We start from the raw sequence: 17,700 nt of genomic DNA, 5'->3' as shown, positions 1-17,700 counted from the left end.
TCTTGCCTTTACAAATGCAGTCATGTAACAGCAACAACAGCAGCTTTGATTTTTCGCTTGGCTCCTAATCCCATGGGAGCGTACATGCCCACTGGATTGACCAGCAGTTTGCATGACTCTGATGAGGAAATGCACATGGCTTCTCTTTGTTAAGAATTTGTGGAAAAAGCAGCCCAGATCACCAGAATTAGCTGAGAAACATTTTCTTTATCTCTGACCTATTGTGCCTTCTGGAGCCACTCTGTTTTTTGTTTTGCTGGGTCAGTAAATTGGAACCAACCTTCCTGGCTGTGCTGAGAGATCTTGTCACCTGGAGGATTATACGGCAGATAGCACTGGGCTGATAAAAGGGAATATGCCAGCAGTGCCATTATGTTACCTCAGGCCTATAGGTTTGGTGGGTCAGTGGTGAGCTATAGTGTAATTTTCTTTGGAGATAAGTAGAGATTAAAACTACTGTTAAAAGACCACACATCTGAGAGGGAGACATCTTACCGCCTTCTGTGATATCCCAGGTCTCAACCCTGTTCATCCAGCTGCTTTGATGTGTTCTTGGTGATCACCAACACTGGTGAAAGCTGACAGATGAACAAGACGTCTACCAGATGCCACCAGAAAGGCTGTTTTGCAGGCGAGTAGGCCAGAATTGCCACTGCTTTTCAAGAGAGATGATGGTTGTCTGGAAAGGTCCTTTTGCTGGGACATCCAGGGCAGCGATGGCCTCTTGTAGTCAGCACAGAGGCAAAGGTCAGCTCTCCAGTCAGCTTTTCACAGTGATGGAGGACCCTTTGTGCGTCAGCTCTGCCTCTCTGAAAGACTGGGTCTGGAGGATGCAGAGTGGTAGTTGATAGCTTATGTGGCGTTTCCTGGGAGATGCTTTGATTCTGCACTGCCTGTGCTTGCTGTTTTCCCTTTGCCAAGGGATACACATAGGGTCAATGTTACTGCTAATCAGTTGCTGGCAGAAGCCTCCTCCTCAGGGACATGTTTTGCCTGTCTGCTCAGTGTTAGAAGTTGAGACATGGCTGCTGGGATGGGCTACTTATGTGGTTAACAGTCAGAGAGCTGTTTTACTGGTACGTGACCTTTGTGCTTCCAGAGGGTGCAAGCAAGAATTCCTGTGAGGAATACAGAGAAATTGTCCAAGTAGCCAGGGATGAGGTTAGAAAAACTGAAGTCCTGACAGAATTAAATCTGGCCAGGGATGTCAAGGGCAACAAGAAAAGCTTCTACAGGTATGTCAGTAGTAAAAGGAAGACTAGGGAAAATGTGGGCGCTCTCCAGAAGGAAATAGGAGACCTGGTTACTTGGGATATGGAGAAGGCTGAGGTGCTCAGCGGCGTTTTTACCTCAGTCTTCATGGTCAAGTGCTCTAGCCACACCAGCCAAGTTGCAGAAGGCAAAGACAGGGTCTGGGAGAATGAAGAACAGCCCACTGTAGGAGAAGATCAGGTTCGAGACCATCTAAGGAACCTGAAGGTGCACAAATCTATGGCACCCAATGAGATGCATCTGTGCTTCTGAGCGAACTAGTGGATGAAGTTGCTAAGCCATTATCTGTCATACTTGAGAAGTCATGGCAGTCCACTGAAGTTCCCACTGACTGGAAAAGGGGAAACATAAGCCCCATTTTTAGAAAGGGAAACTACATGCTGGTCAGTCTTACCTCTGTGCCCAGCAAGATCATGGAGCAAATCCTCCTGGAAACTATGCTAAGGCACATTGGAAGATGAAGAGGTGTTCAGTGCCAGCCAGTATGGCTTCACTAAGGGCAAATCATGTTTGACAAATTTGGCATCTTTCTACACTGTAACCCCATCAACATCAACTACCTGGACATGTGCAAAGCATTTGACACTGTCCCACACAACATCCTTGTCTCTAAGTTGGAGAGACATGGATTTGACAGATGGACCACTCAGTGGGTAAGGAATTGGCTGGATGGCCGCACTCAAAGGGTTGCAGTCAACAGCTCAATGTCCAAGTGGAGACCATTGATAAGTGGTGTTCCTCAGGGGTTGGTACTGGTACTGTTTAACATTTTTGTCAGCAATATGGACTGTGGGACTGAGTGCACCCTCACAAGTTTGCTGACAACACCAAAGTGTGTGATGCAGTCAACACACTGGAGGGAAGGGATGCCATCCAGAGGGACCTTAACAGGCTGAGAGGTGGGCCTGTGCAAACCTTATGAAGTTCAACAAGACCAAGTGCAAGGTTCTGCACGTGGGTTGGGGCAATCCCAAGCACAAATACAGGCTGGAAGGAGAATGGATTGAGAGCAGCTCTGAGGAGAAGGACTTGGGGGTGTTGGTTGATGAGAAGCTCAACATCAGCTGGCAATGTGCACTTGCAGCCCAGAAAGCCAACTGTATCCTGGGCTGCATCAAAAGAAACATGGCCAGCAGGTTGAGGGACGTGATTCTGCCCTGCTACTCCTCTCTGGTGAGACCCCACCTGGAGTACTGTGTCCAGCTCTGGAGGCCTCAGCACAGGAAAGACATGGATCTGTTGGAGCAGGTCCAGAGGAGGGCCACAAAGATGATCTGAGGGCTGGAGCACCTCTCCTATGAAGACAGGCTGAGAGAGTTGGGGTTGTTCAGCCTGGAGAAGAGAAGGCTCCAGGGAGACCTTATAACAGCCCCCCAGTACCTAAAAGAGGCCTACAGGAAAGATGGGGAGGGATTCTTGATCAGAGAGTGTAGTGACAGAATGAGGGGTAACGGTTTTAAACTGGAAGAGGGTAGATTTAGGTTAGATATTAGGAAGAAATTCTTTGCTCTGAGGGTGGTGAGACACTGGAACAGGTTGCCTAGAGAAGTTGTGGAAGCTCCATCCCCGGAGGTGTTCAAGGCCAGGTTGTAGGCGGCTTTGAGTAACCTGGTCTATTGGAAAGTGTCCCTGGCCATGGCAGGGGAGTTGGAACTAGATGATCTTTAAAGTCCCTTCCAATTCTAACCATTCTAGGATTCTATGATTGATGGTCGGCTCAATGACCTGGGTGTACTTTTAGGTTGTTGCTTTTACCCTCACCTGTGCCCAGGGCTACTGACATCCAGTAAGGTTTGTTCTTTGGTTTGGAACTGAAGTGGAGACACCAGCCTATTGTTTTCCAGTGGTGGTACAAAACATAAATGGCTTTCCAGAGATGTGCTCAGAAAACAAGGCAGCTGTGACACGGGACTGGTTCCATTCTTTTTCCCCTCCGCAATCTGTTAGTCATAATCCCAAAAGAGCCTTCTCAAGGGGACACGTAGAAGGCCAATGAAGTTAAGTGGCAGAGAGGATATGGCAGATGTGCATTGACAGTTGTACCTCTGTCCGGAGATCATGATTAACTGCTTGTGAGGCCTGGTGCAAAGGAACTGTGAAGGGTGGAAACCTGCCCAGAAATGGCTTTGAAGAGTATTAACAACCCAGACCTGTCTCTGAATTCAGTGTGTCAAATGCTGGATGTGACATGAGCCTCTTGGTCCAAAAGCGGGAGAGGTGGGTCCTGCACTGTGGCACAGCCTGTCCTCCTCCCAAGGGGGCTTTCTTGTCTGTGTGACTGAGCTCTGTCCATGGGTAGCGAGGGGGACGTGATTGCCCTCCCTGCGGGGAAGTGGGGATTAAGCGCTGGGGCAAGTCTCGCAGAGCTTGTCTGTACATGGAGGTACGCTGCAGGGGTTTTGCAGCCAGGCCTGGTCAGTGCTTGAAGCTGCCAGGCTGGCTGTGCTTTTGGCCAGACGTCAAAGTCCAGGAAATCATGCTGAAGCAAGCGGTGGTTTTGCTCCTGTCTGGTATCTCAGCGGGCCACCAGCTAACACTGGCAAAGGAGTGCTGGGCTGTTTCTGATTTAATCTGGCTTGTCGCTGGCACACAGCCATGCGGGGAGCTGCCAGCATCTCCGTGTCAGTTTGGGGGGTGCATTTTGGCTCTGTTTACCTGAGGTTATGGTTCTCTTCCCCAGGCTTCTCCTCGGGCTCCCACATCAAGCACCTTTGACCTCCAGATGAAATTTGTGTGTGGCCAGTGCTGGAGGAACGGGCAGCTGGTGGAGCCAGATAAAGACCTCAAGTACTGTAGTGCCAAAGCCCGCCATTGGTGAGCAATGCAATGTTCTCTTTCCCCCACCGCTCCTCAAGGGCAGGAATTTCTCCTCTTACCTTCTCCAGGGCTTCATTTGGGCTCTTTGGAAGAGGCTATGCAGTTTCCTAGTAGCTTCTTGCAGCTCAGGGTGTTTGTCACTATAGCCAGGATTGCACATGGCTGTTTTCCAGTTTCCTGCTGTCTTCTTTACTGTTTGTATTTGCTGCCAGCATTATGCAGACTGTTACTCTGGTGTGTGCAGTCCAGCTTCCAGAATTCCCTTTTTTCCCAGTTGCTATCATTTCTCCTTAGGAGGGTCACTAAGATAGTTCTCCTCTGCGCTTGTGTATACTCCTAGCTGTTTACAGATGTCTGTCAGGTCACTATTAGCAATGATTCAGGGTATTCTGTTTCCTTTTAAATTAGTTTCCTTGGCTATTTCATTGCTTTGGTTGCTCTTCTCTGACACATCTTGTCTTTTTTCACCTCCTGGCTCCTTGGGGCCTGTGAGGATGTTTGGTGTGATAGAAGAGGAATATCAGCTAGGAAGGCACCACTGGCTCTTGGAAACTGTGACACATCTCGCCGAGGTAGCCTGGCAGGATAGGATGGAAAGGTTTATAGGACTTCACTTCCCATAGCACAAGCCACAAAGGCACAGTCCAGCATCCTATTGCAAATGTAAGACCTTTGATGAAAAAGAAACAGAAGCAGCAGCTGCTGGAGGAAGTGAGCAGGTGAGGATGACTTCCTGGAATGGGAAGGATAACACCTCTTTGTGCACCCACTGGTGCTGGAGGTTTTGCCAAGGGTATCTCCTGGTGATCACTTGCTGGTGCTGCAGGAGAATTAATACTTCCTGGCACCTGTTCATAAGACAGTTCTTGTAATGACTTGCATTTCTACTGCACCTTTCAAGCAGAAAATATTCCCCAAAGTTTTTTATGGATCTGATTGCACAGGAATTGGCTGTGTCAAAGGGTGGAATGCAGCTGTTTAGTAATCCATGGTGATGCCATGTGGGACTTGGGGGAGATTTTTGAGGCTTTATGAGAAGACATACCCCAGGAAATATGTGATAAGTACAGGGAGAAATCCTTCGAAAACACCATTCTTGTGGCTTCTCTGTCACAGATGTCCGTGTCTGGGAGCATCCAGACGGTGCAGGGACAAGCTGGACTGGAGGATCTGGTCATCTCTCAATAGTTAAGGGTCTCTGAGGAAAATAAAACCTTGTTCTGCTCTTCCTTTTGTCTCTCTGATTTATTGTCTCTTTTTCAGTTGGACGAAGGAACGTCGCGTCCTGCTGGTGATGTCCAAAGCAAAGAAGAAGTGGGTGTCTGTCCGACCACTGCCTTCCATCCGCAACTTCCCACAGCAATATGATGTAAGCCCCATGGCCAACGTGGCCACGTTCCCTTTCCTCTTCCCTCCCACCATGGTGCAGTGATTTGAGGGCTGGTCCCTTGCAGACCTGGCAGGGAGGCAGGCACGTGTTGGCTGAGGTGGGAGGCAAGGCCAGACTGATGGCAGAAAGATCTCAAACACATCCAGCAAAAGGGTGGAGCAGAAAAAGGAGCAGCACCCATTTAAACCACTCTCTGCACGTATGCGAGTTTCTAACGCTGTTAATGCAGTCACCATCTCAAGAAGTGGTTGGCACAGGGTTTGGGAATGAGATTTAAGTCTCCCCTTAGGTCAGGGTTTCTCAATGTGGGTGAGAGGCAAGACGAAGCGCTTGGGAGAAGCCTATCCCTGCCTTTGCTGTGGCTGTGCTGCTGTAGATTGTGAAACTTGCTCACAGTGTGTTTTGAAAGCAAAACTAAGAACTCAGCTAAAAAGCCACGTGCTGTGAGGAAAACTACCGATATCCAACCTCCAACCCCAGCCCTGAATATGGCGATTGTTACTTTCTCTCTTCCTGTCCTTTCCTTTCTCCCTGAAAGGAGAAAGCTCCTCTCCCCCTACCCTATGGGATCTGCTGCCCCTTAGTCCATGGGCAGGCGCAAGGCCACATGTGAGGTCTTGAGCACTCTCCAGCTGCAGGACAGTTGCTAGAAGCTGGGGAAGGGAGCAAGAGTTATTTACAGGTCCTGCAGTAGGAGATGATGCCAGCAGGTGAGTCGCAGATCATGCAGCAAAGCAGGTTGCCATACGAGTGTGTGCATTGCCTGAGCTCCCACCCAACCCCAGCCAGAGAGGAACGGTGTTGTCTCTTCTCCTCAGTTTGTGTGGGCCTGCTGGTCTCCATGCTGCTGTCCACCTCTGGTGGCAGGACGTGGGGAGAAGGGATGATTAGTAGATATGATGCTCGGAAAGCTCTTCGTTTTCTCTAGCAATGATGCTGTTGGTAGCTGGGAGGTAAAGTTGTGTGCATGCTAGTGCGGTCTAAGCAACCTGTAAGGCTACATCCCACGAGATGGCTGGAGAATGAGTCACTTTTGGGGACCAGCAACGTGACCAGCAGGAGACACTGTTGGGTCAACCCAGGTTGCTCCCTGCTGTCTCCCCCAGGGCCAGTGCTAAGCATACCTGCACCCGGTCACCTGTAGAAATTGCAACAAGAGAGAGGCCAGGTGCTGAACTGCACGTTTATGAGGAAAACTTACCCTTTGTGTCGTCAGGGGTTTGAGGAAAAGAAGCCTGAGTTAATGACGTATGAAGTGTCCTGTTTGTGACCTTTCCTGTGTGCAATTTAGTGTCCCGGCTGGTTTTTTGAACCCACTTTCCCCTCTAGCAAGGAGCGTTTGTGCAGATGCTAAGCTTTGCTCTCTGTCTTTTAACAGCTGTGTATCCATGCACAAAATGGCAGGAAATGCCAGTATGTGGGCAACTGCTCCTTCGCCCACAGCCCTGAGGAGAGAGACATGTGGACCTTCATGAAGGAAAATAAAAGTGAGTGGGGGAAATATGGGCCAGAGAGTTTGGGGAGAGGGAAGAGGAGGTTTGGGTAGTGGAGGCAGGGTCTGTTAAGACATACTCTTGACAACAGAGATGGAGCTGGATAGAGCTGGTACTATGAGCTTAGGTAGGATTATGGGGCAGTTCTGTAATTCACAGTAATTTAGAGCTGCTCTTCTTAAACGTGCATGTATATCTTGAGTCCCTCACTCGGGGACTAATGCACATTGGTCCCATGTCTTGCATTGCTCCCTTGCTGCCCTCCCTTTCTGCAGCTCTTCGAATCCAGCCTGTTCTGTCCCTCCAGTTGCCTGCACTGTCCCAGGCCTGTCTCCATATGGAGCTCTGCCAAAGCACCAGTCCTGACCTGTAGCTGCTCCTGTATCTTTCTTGTCTGTCTTGTATCTGCCTTGGCTTTCTTGCCCATTTCTGCTCATATCCCGTGCTCTGGGCTGTGGCACTCCCTGCTCATAGCATTGTATTCAAAGGGGTGGATTTCAGATCCTGAATGAGAACATCGTTGGGTGGTGCATTTGTGGAGGAGCTTGTCTGGAATTAATTGTGCAGGCTCCTGACTTACCTTCTGGGGTAAAGCTGAGGGGTTGCCCGGACTGCCAGCTCTCTGGCAGCAGTCCTTGTTTTTTCAGACCAACAGCAAGTTCTTTGCAAGGCCCAGTTCTCCAGGTGCTCACATAACTCTGTTGGGAGATACTGGAAGGCTTGAAGGGTTTCAGGCCTGCCCTGAGTTTATTCAGTCTTTGTGCTGGGATGGAGGGTCTTTCTCTCTGATGAGCCAAACACTGTTATTTGTTACAGTTCAAGTAATTTCGTTGCTCAGGCCTTTAAAGCACATCAGACCAGTCTGGGTGTGTTTGCTCAAGCACGAAGGTGAATCTGCAAACAGCCGTGTTGTTTCAGTTTGAGGGAATTAGCATTCATTATCCCCAATTGCCTTGAGTTCCTCAATTACCCATTTAGTGCAGAGTAAATCACTAACACATTGCACTTAGAGCATCACATCGGTGTCTGCAAACATTTATGTTTCCATAGCCTGTCTCAAGAGCTGATCTTGGAAGGAAAGGCAGATGTGCAGTCAAAGCTTCCACCCAAAATTTCTCTTCCCACTAGTATCCTGAGTGGGTTTTAAACCAAAAGCACCAAGAGACATTGACTGCACTCCTCTGGGCAGGTTTTGAACTTGGGGCAGGCTATCATTAGGTCTTCCTCCCCTCCCCAGTGCTTCCTGTGGCCAGCTTGCTTAAGGGCTCTCCTCCCTCTCGAGTGCTAAGGATGAAACTTAGACTTAGAGGGAAGGGACAGATCTGAATTCAGCCCCTGCCTTAGCTCCCTGGCTGGAGTGAGATACCTGCTGAGGTCAAGCAGAATCAGGCCTGTTGAAGAATCACCTTGTGAGGTGAACTCCATGGAGACCTCGGGGCACTTTCCCTCCTTCCTGAATACTTTGTGTGGCTGCGGTCACAGTTGCCCCTCGACTCATAGAAGACGCCTTGCTGCACCAGGCAGTGTGGTGTGAATTCGGTTCCTCTCCCCAGACCTCTCATCGGGGCAGGTGGCGTAGGGCTTCCCGAGCACAGGCCTTCAGTCTGACAGCAGGTGCTGCTGCACAGGAGAGGGGAGGGAAGGGCTGCCCCAGCATTTGTCCTTTTCTCGTAGTTTGTGCACGGTGCGGGAGGTTGTCTGAGTGACTTCATGGGTCACCTTTGTGCAGTACTAGATATGCAGCAGACCTATGACATGTGGCTAAAGAAACACAATCCTGGGAAGCCTGGAGAGGGGACACCGCTCACCTCGCGAGAAGGGGAGAAACAGATCCAGATGCCCACTGACTACGCTGACATCATGGTAATCAGCTGATCTCTTGTCCTTCATCCCTCCTCCTCCTTGGTGCTGACAGCCTGCCCCTCTCCTGTGTGAGCTAGCAGGGACTGTGTTGGTCTTGTGGGAAGGACCCTATGGTAGGTTAAATGGACAGCTCGGGACAGCACAGCAAGGGCAGCACAGGTGAGGCAGGAAGGGATTGACCCAGGGTCACCAAGGCTCCACAATGGCTTTTCTGTTAATCCTCAAGTCAGTAGGAGTCTACCTTAGGTTCCCTTTTGCGTGGGCTCAGCCTCTCCCCAGGGTTCCTGCATGCTCCTGGGAAAGCTGGCAAAGCCGTTGCTTGCCTGTCAGAAAGGAGGGAGAAAGTTGGAGAAGAGCTGGGTCAGGAGCCTGGGAAAACTAGAGGCAGATGTGTCTCCATAGGCCAGGGGTGGTGGCTGGTGCAGGGGTTTGTGCTCCTGAAGAGTCCTACATTGCCTGTGCACCTGGGGGCCTTGGAGTCAGATCCTACCTGGGCCACAGTGGGGGCAGGAGGGACCATGTCAGGGAACTAAGCTGCCCTGTTCTCTGAGCTTGTCTGAGCTGTAGATAGACCTCAACAAAGCACCTCCTCTGCTCCCCATTACTGGCAGTACGGTTTATTGAAGATGACATGGCAGGGAAGTGCAGGAGGTTGTAGACTGAGTGGAGCTTCCAGGATGCTCTGGAAGGAGAGGGGGAGAGGCAGTGCCACCACAGGGAAGGCTGATGGGTGGGACTGTTAACACACTGACGGGCCCTTTGCCCTGTCTGCACCGGTTAGATGGGCTACCACTGCTGGCTCTGCGGGAAGAACAGCAACAGCAAGAAGCAATGGCAGCAGCACATCCAGTCGGAGAAGCATAAGGAGAAGGTCTTCACCTCGGACAGTGACTCCAGCTGCTGGAGCTACCGCTTCCCCATGGGTGAATTCCGGCTCTGCGAAAGGTACCGTTATCTCATTTCCCTCCTGTGCTGCTGCTGCAGGGACTGGGCAACAGACCCAGGGCCTCTGTCATCCCTCCTCCTCCTTCACCACCTCCTCCTCCTCTCACAGAGTCCACAAGGACTTCTGCTTGGAGGAGGAGTGGGACGAGCTGACAAGTTTGGGTGATGGTGAGGCTGCTGTTGGACCCCAGAGGTGCTCAGCCACACTACTGAGTGATAAAAATGCATTCTTGAGCACGTGTCTTTAGAAAAGGAGAGCGAGCTTCATGGCTGCACTTGTGCCCTCCATAGACAGGATGCTCTCAGCTCTCAGACTGCTGAACAGTCTGTTTGGCCTGATGCTTGGGGCAGTCCCAGGTGCTTTATTAAATGATTTGAATGTCTTATGCCCTTTGAATCAGCGCCTTGAGGTGTCTTCAGAAGGCTTGTGATGGTTAGAAATGTCATTTTGGTTAGAGAGAAGGCTCTGTCTCTCGTGGCTGTTACTTGGCATTTCCTCTCTTGTGTGGTGGTTTCTCCTCATCCCTGCTGGTCCAGTTCCAGCTCACATGGTTTACTTCTGTTAACTAAATCCCCTCATAGACGTTGCTCTGTTTGCTGCTTTGTTTCTGTGCCTGGCCTCTGTACAAACCCTGGCTGCACAGGGGTTTGTAGGAAAATTGCTTCACCCTTAGAAAGTTCACAGCATGTTTTGGTGGGCCCCAATCAAGTGTCCCAGATGGGGAGCTCAAAACTCTGTCCTGGGGGTGCCCTCCTGATCACACTCCTTGTGCTGGCAGGTTCCAGAAGAGCAAGGCCTGCCCTGAAGGAGAGGAGTGTCGCTATGCCCATGGCCAGGATGAGCTGACGGAGTGGCTAGACCGGAGGGAGGTGCTGAAACAGAAACTGGCCAAAGCCCGCAAGGACATGCTGCTCTGCCCCAGGGATGACGACTTCGGGAAATACAACTTCCTATTGCGGGATGGCGTATAGTAAGGATTAGGGGGGGAGCCAGTTGGCTGGAGAAACATGGGGGGGGTTTCCGAGAGTGGCAGTAGCAGGGAGAGCGAGATCTGTGTCTCGCAAAGAGAACTTTTTATTTTCTTTCATTTTAAGATTATGAGACGATGATTTATTAGTGGTGAATGAAATCGTGAATTTGATTCTCCTTGGCCAGCGAACGCCATGCTCACTGAGTTTGTGATCCGTCTTCTCTCTCTTCTTTCCCCCAAATTCTCCTTCCTCTCCATCTTTTTGTTTTTGCTGTCCTCCATTCAAAGAAATTAATCCAATCTGTACTGGGCTGCGAATCAGAGAATTACTTCTTGTGTCATTCTTCTGCCCTTCAACTCAGAGTGTGGCTGCAGAGGTCTGGAGGACAAAGCTGAGAGAAAGGGCCAGACATCGGATAAAAAGGTGACCATGAAGTTCATGTGCTCCTTTTCTGGAGTTCGGTACCAGAAGAATTAGGAATTGAGGTGCAGAAGAAGGAAAACTGCTAGGTCTGGCTTAGAATATCTTGGCTTAAGCTCCTGCTGTCAATATTGCCTTGAGGCATCAACTGACGCTGAGGAGGGTAACAGCCATGTGGTGTAAAGAGTGTAGCTAAAAGCAGCAAAGTAATAAAACTGCTTGCAGCAGCGGGAACTGGATTTTGGGTGACTTCAGACTGTTTCAGCTGACTGTACCCAGAAAGCAAATTGGTGACTCCTCATTAGATGTCTTCCTCAGTGTGTGACAGGTATTCAGGCTGGGTAGTTTTGGTTTGGTTTTTTGCCTGGTGTGACTGGTTGCAAGTAAGACTGAAGCCATCCAGAAAGTGTAGTGGAGACTGTAACACACCCTGTGTCACCATACTCCATGCAGCAGTATCGGTCATGGGGAAGAAGCCTGTATTTCTGTGTTGGCTTGTGTTCTGAAGAGAGGGAAGGGAGGTAATGAGGTTCCCTTCTTGCTCTTCAAATGGAGTGTGTTACTGATTATTTAGAGATGCATTCTTTCTGTGCGCTGCTAGAAGAACTGGGTGGGCACCCATTTAAAAGGACACTGTCGAGCAGCATGGGAGATGCTTTGCTGATGGGAATCCAGCTGGAAGGGCGCTTATGAGCACCGGGGGTCCAGCCCGCTCCTCCTCAGAGCCAAGGCAGGGAGCTTGCGGATGCACAGCACAGCCAGGATGCTGCCAGGATGCAACCCAGGGCAGGGACCTCGGTGGAGGTTGAGTGGCATAGTGGGACTTGGCCATGCAGCTGCTCCTAGGTCCTGCCTGATGTGTGCCATGATGGGGGAACCAGTGCTGCTGAGCTCTGGGCTGGGATTTTTGGCTTTTGAAGTGGCAGCGGTGAGTACTGCTCTGTATGCCAGCCTTGTCCTTTCTGGTGGCCTCATCCTGTAAGCAGTAAACGTGTGTCCTGTCCTGAGCTTCCCTCTCCTTCTCTCTTCTGCAGTCCAGCTGTGCTCTGCAGTTTTGCATGCATGGATGGCACCATCCACTCAAATACAAATACATCTCCCTCCCAGCCTTTTTAGGGGATGTATTTTTCATACAGAGTCTCCCAGGACAGCAAGCTCAGAGCCCTTGGGGCTGGCAGTGATGTGTCTGTGGTAAATACAATCTGGCCATGAACTGCCCGGATTGTACCTTCTCCTGGTGCTCCTTGTGCTCAACTGGTCAATGTTATAAACAGAGGGAGACAGGGGAGGAGGTAGGCATCAGCTCCTGGGTTATCTTGTTCTGCTCTTCTTGGGCCGTGAGAAGCCAAGAAAGCGAATTTGGGTTGAGGAACGTTGGAATGTGTTTTTATTTTTAAAACAAATCTGCATCTCTAGTGTGACTCTAGCATTCGCTGCGCTGTGATTTCTCATATGATAACTTGTTTAGGTTACAGAGTGGGTCACTGTCCCCTCTCCCCTCCTCTGCAATGAGAGCTGAGCTGCTTTGTGGAGCTTTGGATGTTCAGATTGGGGCCGAGGCGGGGAGAGGGCAGGCATGCGTGAGGTGAAGGAGGCCCACGGTCACGGGGGTTGCGTCGTTTTGTTTTCCCTAATATGATAACCTGGTCCGTGGTGTTGCAGTACTTTGTCACCAGACTTGTTTTAGTGTGTATATATGTGACCCCTCCCATGAAACATATATACACAGGTATTAAATATATCGCTCTATATAATATTATATGTGTGTGGTATCGAAGGAATCTTTTAAATGAGGGTAAAGGAAAAGGACTCGGGCCAGGAAACGCAGCATCTCCAGTTTAAATATGAAGACTTTTATTTGGGTTAGGGAAAGGGAAATAACAAAGAGGGGAGGGTTTTATATAGATAGGTATAAATTTTGAGATGGGACAGGTTTCCCTGTTCACATTTTGAAACCCCCTAGGATGTCCTCGCAGTCCCATCTCAGTGACAGAGTATTATACTGCTAACTAGCAAGTAAAGTTTTAATGATAAGGCTTTGCTTATATTATTTAAAGGGACATTGTGAAAGGCAGGAAGCTTCACACTTGACTTCCCAGGCTCGCATTATCAAGCCAAGAGGGTTTTCTTCAGCACGTTACATACTCTCAGCAGAACTGCTCCGTGCTCACAGCTCTACAACAGATAAAACACAAGCTATAGGGCTGCTTTAGCAGTGCATTCACAAGGCTCTGTGATAACTCTCTTTTCTTCATTCGTGTGAGAGAAGAAAATTTTGCAGCGCAGAATCAAATTCAAGGGTTATTAACAAAAGAAGTGGTGTTTTAATTTTGTAACATCAGAAGAAAATCTCATATCCTGTAAAATCACCACAGACACAAACTCACACAGAGTAGAGAGTTTGATTTAGATCAACTTGTTAAATGCTGAAGGACTTAGTGAAAATCTTTTCCCAAATCCTTTGGTAGGGGCAGGGATTTAAGTGACGCTGGTATTGGAGTTAATCTGGCCTTTACAGGGGGAAGTAAAAAAACCAAAAAATACCCTACTTAGCTTGTATGAAACTGTATGTCAAAAATGGATGGATTTTAGCAAGTGAAAGGAAAAGATAGCAAGGGGATGCTGCAGTTCTGAGCTGGGTAGTAATGATTTCGAGTCCTTTAATATGTCTTTGTATTAATATAATTTAAGAATACCACGCTTTACTATTAAAAAAGAACTTAGTATCTTTCATAAGGTCTAGTATCAGGATAATAATGTAGATGTTTTAACAACATTTTTGTTTTTGTTCTTAAATAAAAAAAAAAATTGCTTCTTTTAGCCTTTGTAATAGAAAATAAAAGTGTGCACTTTAAACCCTCTCCTGATCCAGTGTGTGCTTGCATTTTTCAAATAGCCCGCAAAGGCTTTTTATCTTGGTTTCAGGTTTCCCTGCTGTAAGGAGGGAAGCAAAAGGAGCACTTCAAGCATTGGGTCATTTTTGCTTTCTCCTATCTTTAAATATAACCTGCTGCTCTTCTTGCTGAGTGGAAAATTGCCCATGTTGATTAACAGATTTGGCAGTTCTTCATCAGACATACAGTTCTGCTGAACTTTAGGTGTATTTAAGATTTATTTTTTTTTCTTTCCCCCAAGCACCAAGAATCTACACGTTCTGCATTAACACATAGTTTCAGGTGTTTGGGTAACCTGTGTTTTGAAACCTCCAGTAATCAGGTCTTGTAATCACCTTCATACAGAGGTTGTATGTCCAACTGGTTGGACTACAGCCAGTTCTTTTGCCTGCCAGCATGTACCCTACCCACCGATTCACATGCACCTCGGGCCGTGCGAAGCATCTGTGCCGATCCCCCCTGGAAAGGATGCTGTGTGGTGAAGATCGCACCTGAGGGAAGAGGTCAATGTGAAAACATTTATGAATAAAGCTGTTTTCTTTTTTTTTTCAAATCCATCATGATGCAGATTAACCTGGGATTCTTGATAAAGCCAAAACCTGGAGATGCAGCAAAGACAAGGAAATCCCATGGAGACACCCTGCTACTGCTGTGTAAACTGGTAGAGTGATCAGAAGGTCACGTCCAGCGAGCCCTGAGGAGAGATTTGTTACACATCTCCCCAGTGTGCCTGGATACAGACACAAGGACTCGTGTCCTTCTGGTCATAGGAGGAGAGGCCTGAAGACAAGCTTATAGTGCAGAGGGAACGAGGAGGCCAGTGCACTTTTAAGGTTCATCTGTTGAGTAGGTACAATGTGAGAGGCATCAGTTTTACTCTCCACAGAGTACTGAGGACATGCTGGCAAGAGTGAGTGTAGCTTTTCCAGAACAACGGGGACCACAACTGTCAAATTTCAAGGCAAACACAGCATGAGGAAAAAAATGAGTGTTTTCCTTGCAGGTTTGAGCCTCAGCTGTAAACCCCTCCTCACCAGTGTTTCTTCATTGAAGAAAACAAACTTGTATTTTAAAGAGGCAGGGAAAGGAGCAGTGACTTCCGTATTCAGACCCTCCTAGGAACTTCTGCAGATACAAAGACAATGGGGAGAGCCCCAGGTCAGCCAGGAAGGTTCCAGGTCTGATGGAGGATTGAGAGGAGCAGGGGTAGAGACCCCTGAGAGGTGGAGGGAAGGCTTCGTACTAAAAACCTTTAATGTTATCACACAGCAGCCTGGCAGAGGGAGCTTGCCTTGCAAAGTGTGCAAGCTGCAGATGGGATTCCTAAGCAATTCTGTGAGTGAGTCTGTCTGCCCACACTATAGGGAAATATTTCTGGGCAGTGACAGCAGGTGATGCAAATGCTGTCATCACTCTTAATTGTGTTTGCTGCAACCGTTGCAACCAAGAACAGGGCTGTGTTGCGTTGTGTCCTGTGCACAGAGAGCAGCAGACAGTTCCTGCCTTGCAGGAGCTGTATCCTGGGGAAGTGTGCTGGTCACTGGCTGGGGTGGAGGGCGTTTGCCAGGGGAAACATAGGGCAGAAAGTGATGTGCTAAATAAATGGTAAAAGAGGCCTGGATTGGAGTGGCTGGTGGGAGGGAAGTGGAGGAGGAAAGGCCGCAGGAGCGCCAGCTGAAGCAGGCAGCTGTTTGGTGTGGGGTGGAGGAAGGTGCTGAACAGACTTGGTTGGGTGCCTGTAGGGTGGCTCTGGGCAGAGGTCCTGTGGATAGCTAGCTCTTGGGGCTTCCTGGAAAGCCGTAGGCACAGCTCAGGAGCTCTGTGCCATGTCTCATCTAGCCTTACCCTTTCTCCACAGGATGGGACAGGCCCATCCATTCCAAATAACCTCTCTCCCTTCCCAGATGGATTCTCACCTCCTGCTTCTCTGCAGTTCCCCCTCCAGGCAAGAGCAACAGATCCTGGTGTCCCCAGGGCAGGGGTGTTGTTTCCTGAAAGCAGATCCAGGTGCAGCAAGACGAGGGATCAGACGAGATGACAGCTCCAGCTGACTCCTTCGCCATTGCAACAGTTTTGGCTCTGGCAGCTCCCAAGACTGCCCCTTCCATGGTGCTCCTCACTGCAGTTTAGCTTATGGATGGCAGCACCCCAGAAAACCTTTTCCTGAGAGCCTCAGGAGACACAGACATAGCAGAAAGTCCCAGGAGATAGGGTTACTCGTTACCATCTGGATTAATCCTCCCAAAAATGACATTTACCCAGGGCTGGGATAGAAATCTCTAAACCCAGATGCCAGAGTAGATTTGGCTTGCTTGGAACACAAAAAATACTCAGTGCTGGAGGTGCTCTTTGGTGTATTTCCCTTGTTCTCTGCGGATTTCCTCTATCTGCCTTAGCTGTGGGCTTTCACTAGTGCTGGGGCCCTCCAGGCAGATGGTTGGGAAGGATGAAGAGCTGCATAGTTTCTCTAATTGAATAGCAAGGCATGCTCCCCCGTTTGTACCCCAGCGAAGCTCACAGGCAGAGAGGGAAAGTCTTGCCTCCGCAGGAGCGAGAGGGACTTAGTTTTCCTCAGCCAAACAGCTTGAGGATAACTGCAACACGGCTGGATGTTGCCCCTGGGATGTGTGGTGGGGATTCAGTACAGCAGAAGTGTTTCAAAAGAGGCTTTCAGCAGGCTTGATCTCCTGTTCAAGACCCAGTTCATACCTTGGCTTCTGGGGATCAGCAGCAGCCAGACTGCCTGGGTTTCTGGGGGATTGGTTGTTGTCTTTCAGCCCACATGCCTTCCCCAGGCTCAGCTGACTCCTGTATTTGTTCTTTGGGCTCTGACCTCTTGGACCACGGTGCTGCAGGATCCCTGCTCCTGCCTGGGGACACGTCATTCCCAGGAGAGGTGAGTGAGCCTGGGAAGGGATGGCCGAGGGACAGATGAGGTCCGTACAGCCAGCCTCTTCGAGTAGGAAGCAGCCAGATGAGCGCGTATCTTCCTTGCTGTCCCACCCAATGGTCTCCCACAGACCCTGGCAGAGGCCCAGCAATCGCTGTCCTTGCATTTCCCCATCCTGCTTTAAACACCTTGGTTTATTGTTGCTCTTGGCACCTCCTGGGCTCTGCTTCTTGCCAAGGCTTGTTCAGAGAGCTCTGGAAGCCAGCTCTGCCCAGGCTCCCAGAGCGTTTCCAGAGCAGGGAAATGCACAAAGACAGCTCTAGGTGTCCTTCCTGCCCAGGGCAGCACAACTTCTGGTGATCCCAAAAGTCTTTCTCACGTTTTTTCCCTGCCTAGCACCTAGTTTTCTGGCAAATGGCACCTCACAGGGGAAGGCCACGTGCAGAGGAGCAGAGCTGCGGTGAGCCTGGCTGCCACGTGAGCACCCCGAGAAGGGGGGGATGTCTTGGTGGAGGAGTTGGGGAAGCAAAGCTCATTAGCTTTTTGGCACTCATTTTGTGGAATTAGTTTTTAGAAATCCTTTCGCTTCAGGCGAAAGGCGGTTCCTTCCACTGAGTTGCACCGTTCACTTGGGGATCCCGGTGCTGCTCCTCCACATTGGGAGATAGGCACATATGTACACATTCGTACGCACCTGTATGCATGCAATACCCTGCCCGGGGAAGGGACATACCCTTCAGAGTT

General features: G+C 49.5%; 1 protein-coding gene across 1 annotated transcript in view; it reads left to right on the top strand.

Moving 5' to 3' along the window:
• ZC3H7B (zinc finger CCCH-type containing 7B) overlaps window positions 1-11,261 on the top strand; it is a 39,587-nt gene extending 28,326 nt beyond the window's left edge. Inside the window, exons 18-24 of the mRNA XM_009895283.1 lie at window positions 3,953-4,086; window positions 5,353-5,458; window positions 6,858-6,966; window positions 8,702-8,835; window positions 9,617-9,780; window positions 10,560-10,751; window positions 11,210-11,261. Coding sequence (XP_009893585.1) covers window positions 3,953-4,086; window positions 5,353-5,458; window positions 6,858-6,966; window positions 8,702-8,835; window positions 9,617-9,780; window positions 10,560-10,751; window positions 11,210-11,261 — 891 coding nt within the window. The remainder of the gene's footprint in view (window positions 1-3,952; window positions 4,087-5,352; window positions 5,459-6,857; window positions 6,967-8,701; window positions 8,836-9,616; window positions 9,781-10,559; window positions 10,752-11,209) is intronic.
• Window positions 11,262-17,700: the final 6,439 nt, after the last annotated feature.

The sequence above is a fragment of the Charadrius vociferus genome, unplaced genomic scaffold (genome assembly GCF_000708025.1).
Source record: "Charadrius vociferus isolate BGI_N301 unplaced genomic scaffold, ASM70802v2 scaffold251, whole genome shotgun sequence".
Taxonomy (NCBI): domain Eukaryota; kingdom Metazoa; phylum Chordata; class Aves; order Charadriiformes; family Charadriidae; genus Charadrius; species Charadrius vociferus.
This window is presented reverse-complemented; position numbering and strand designations above follow the sequence as displayed.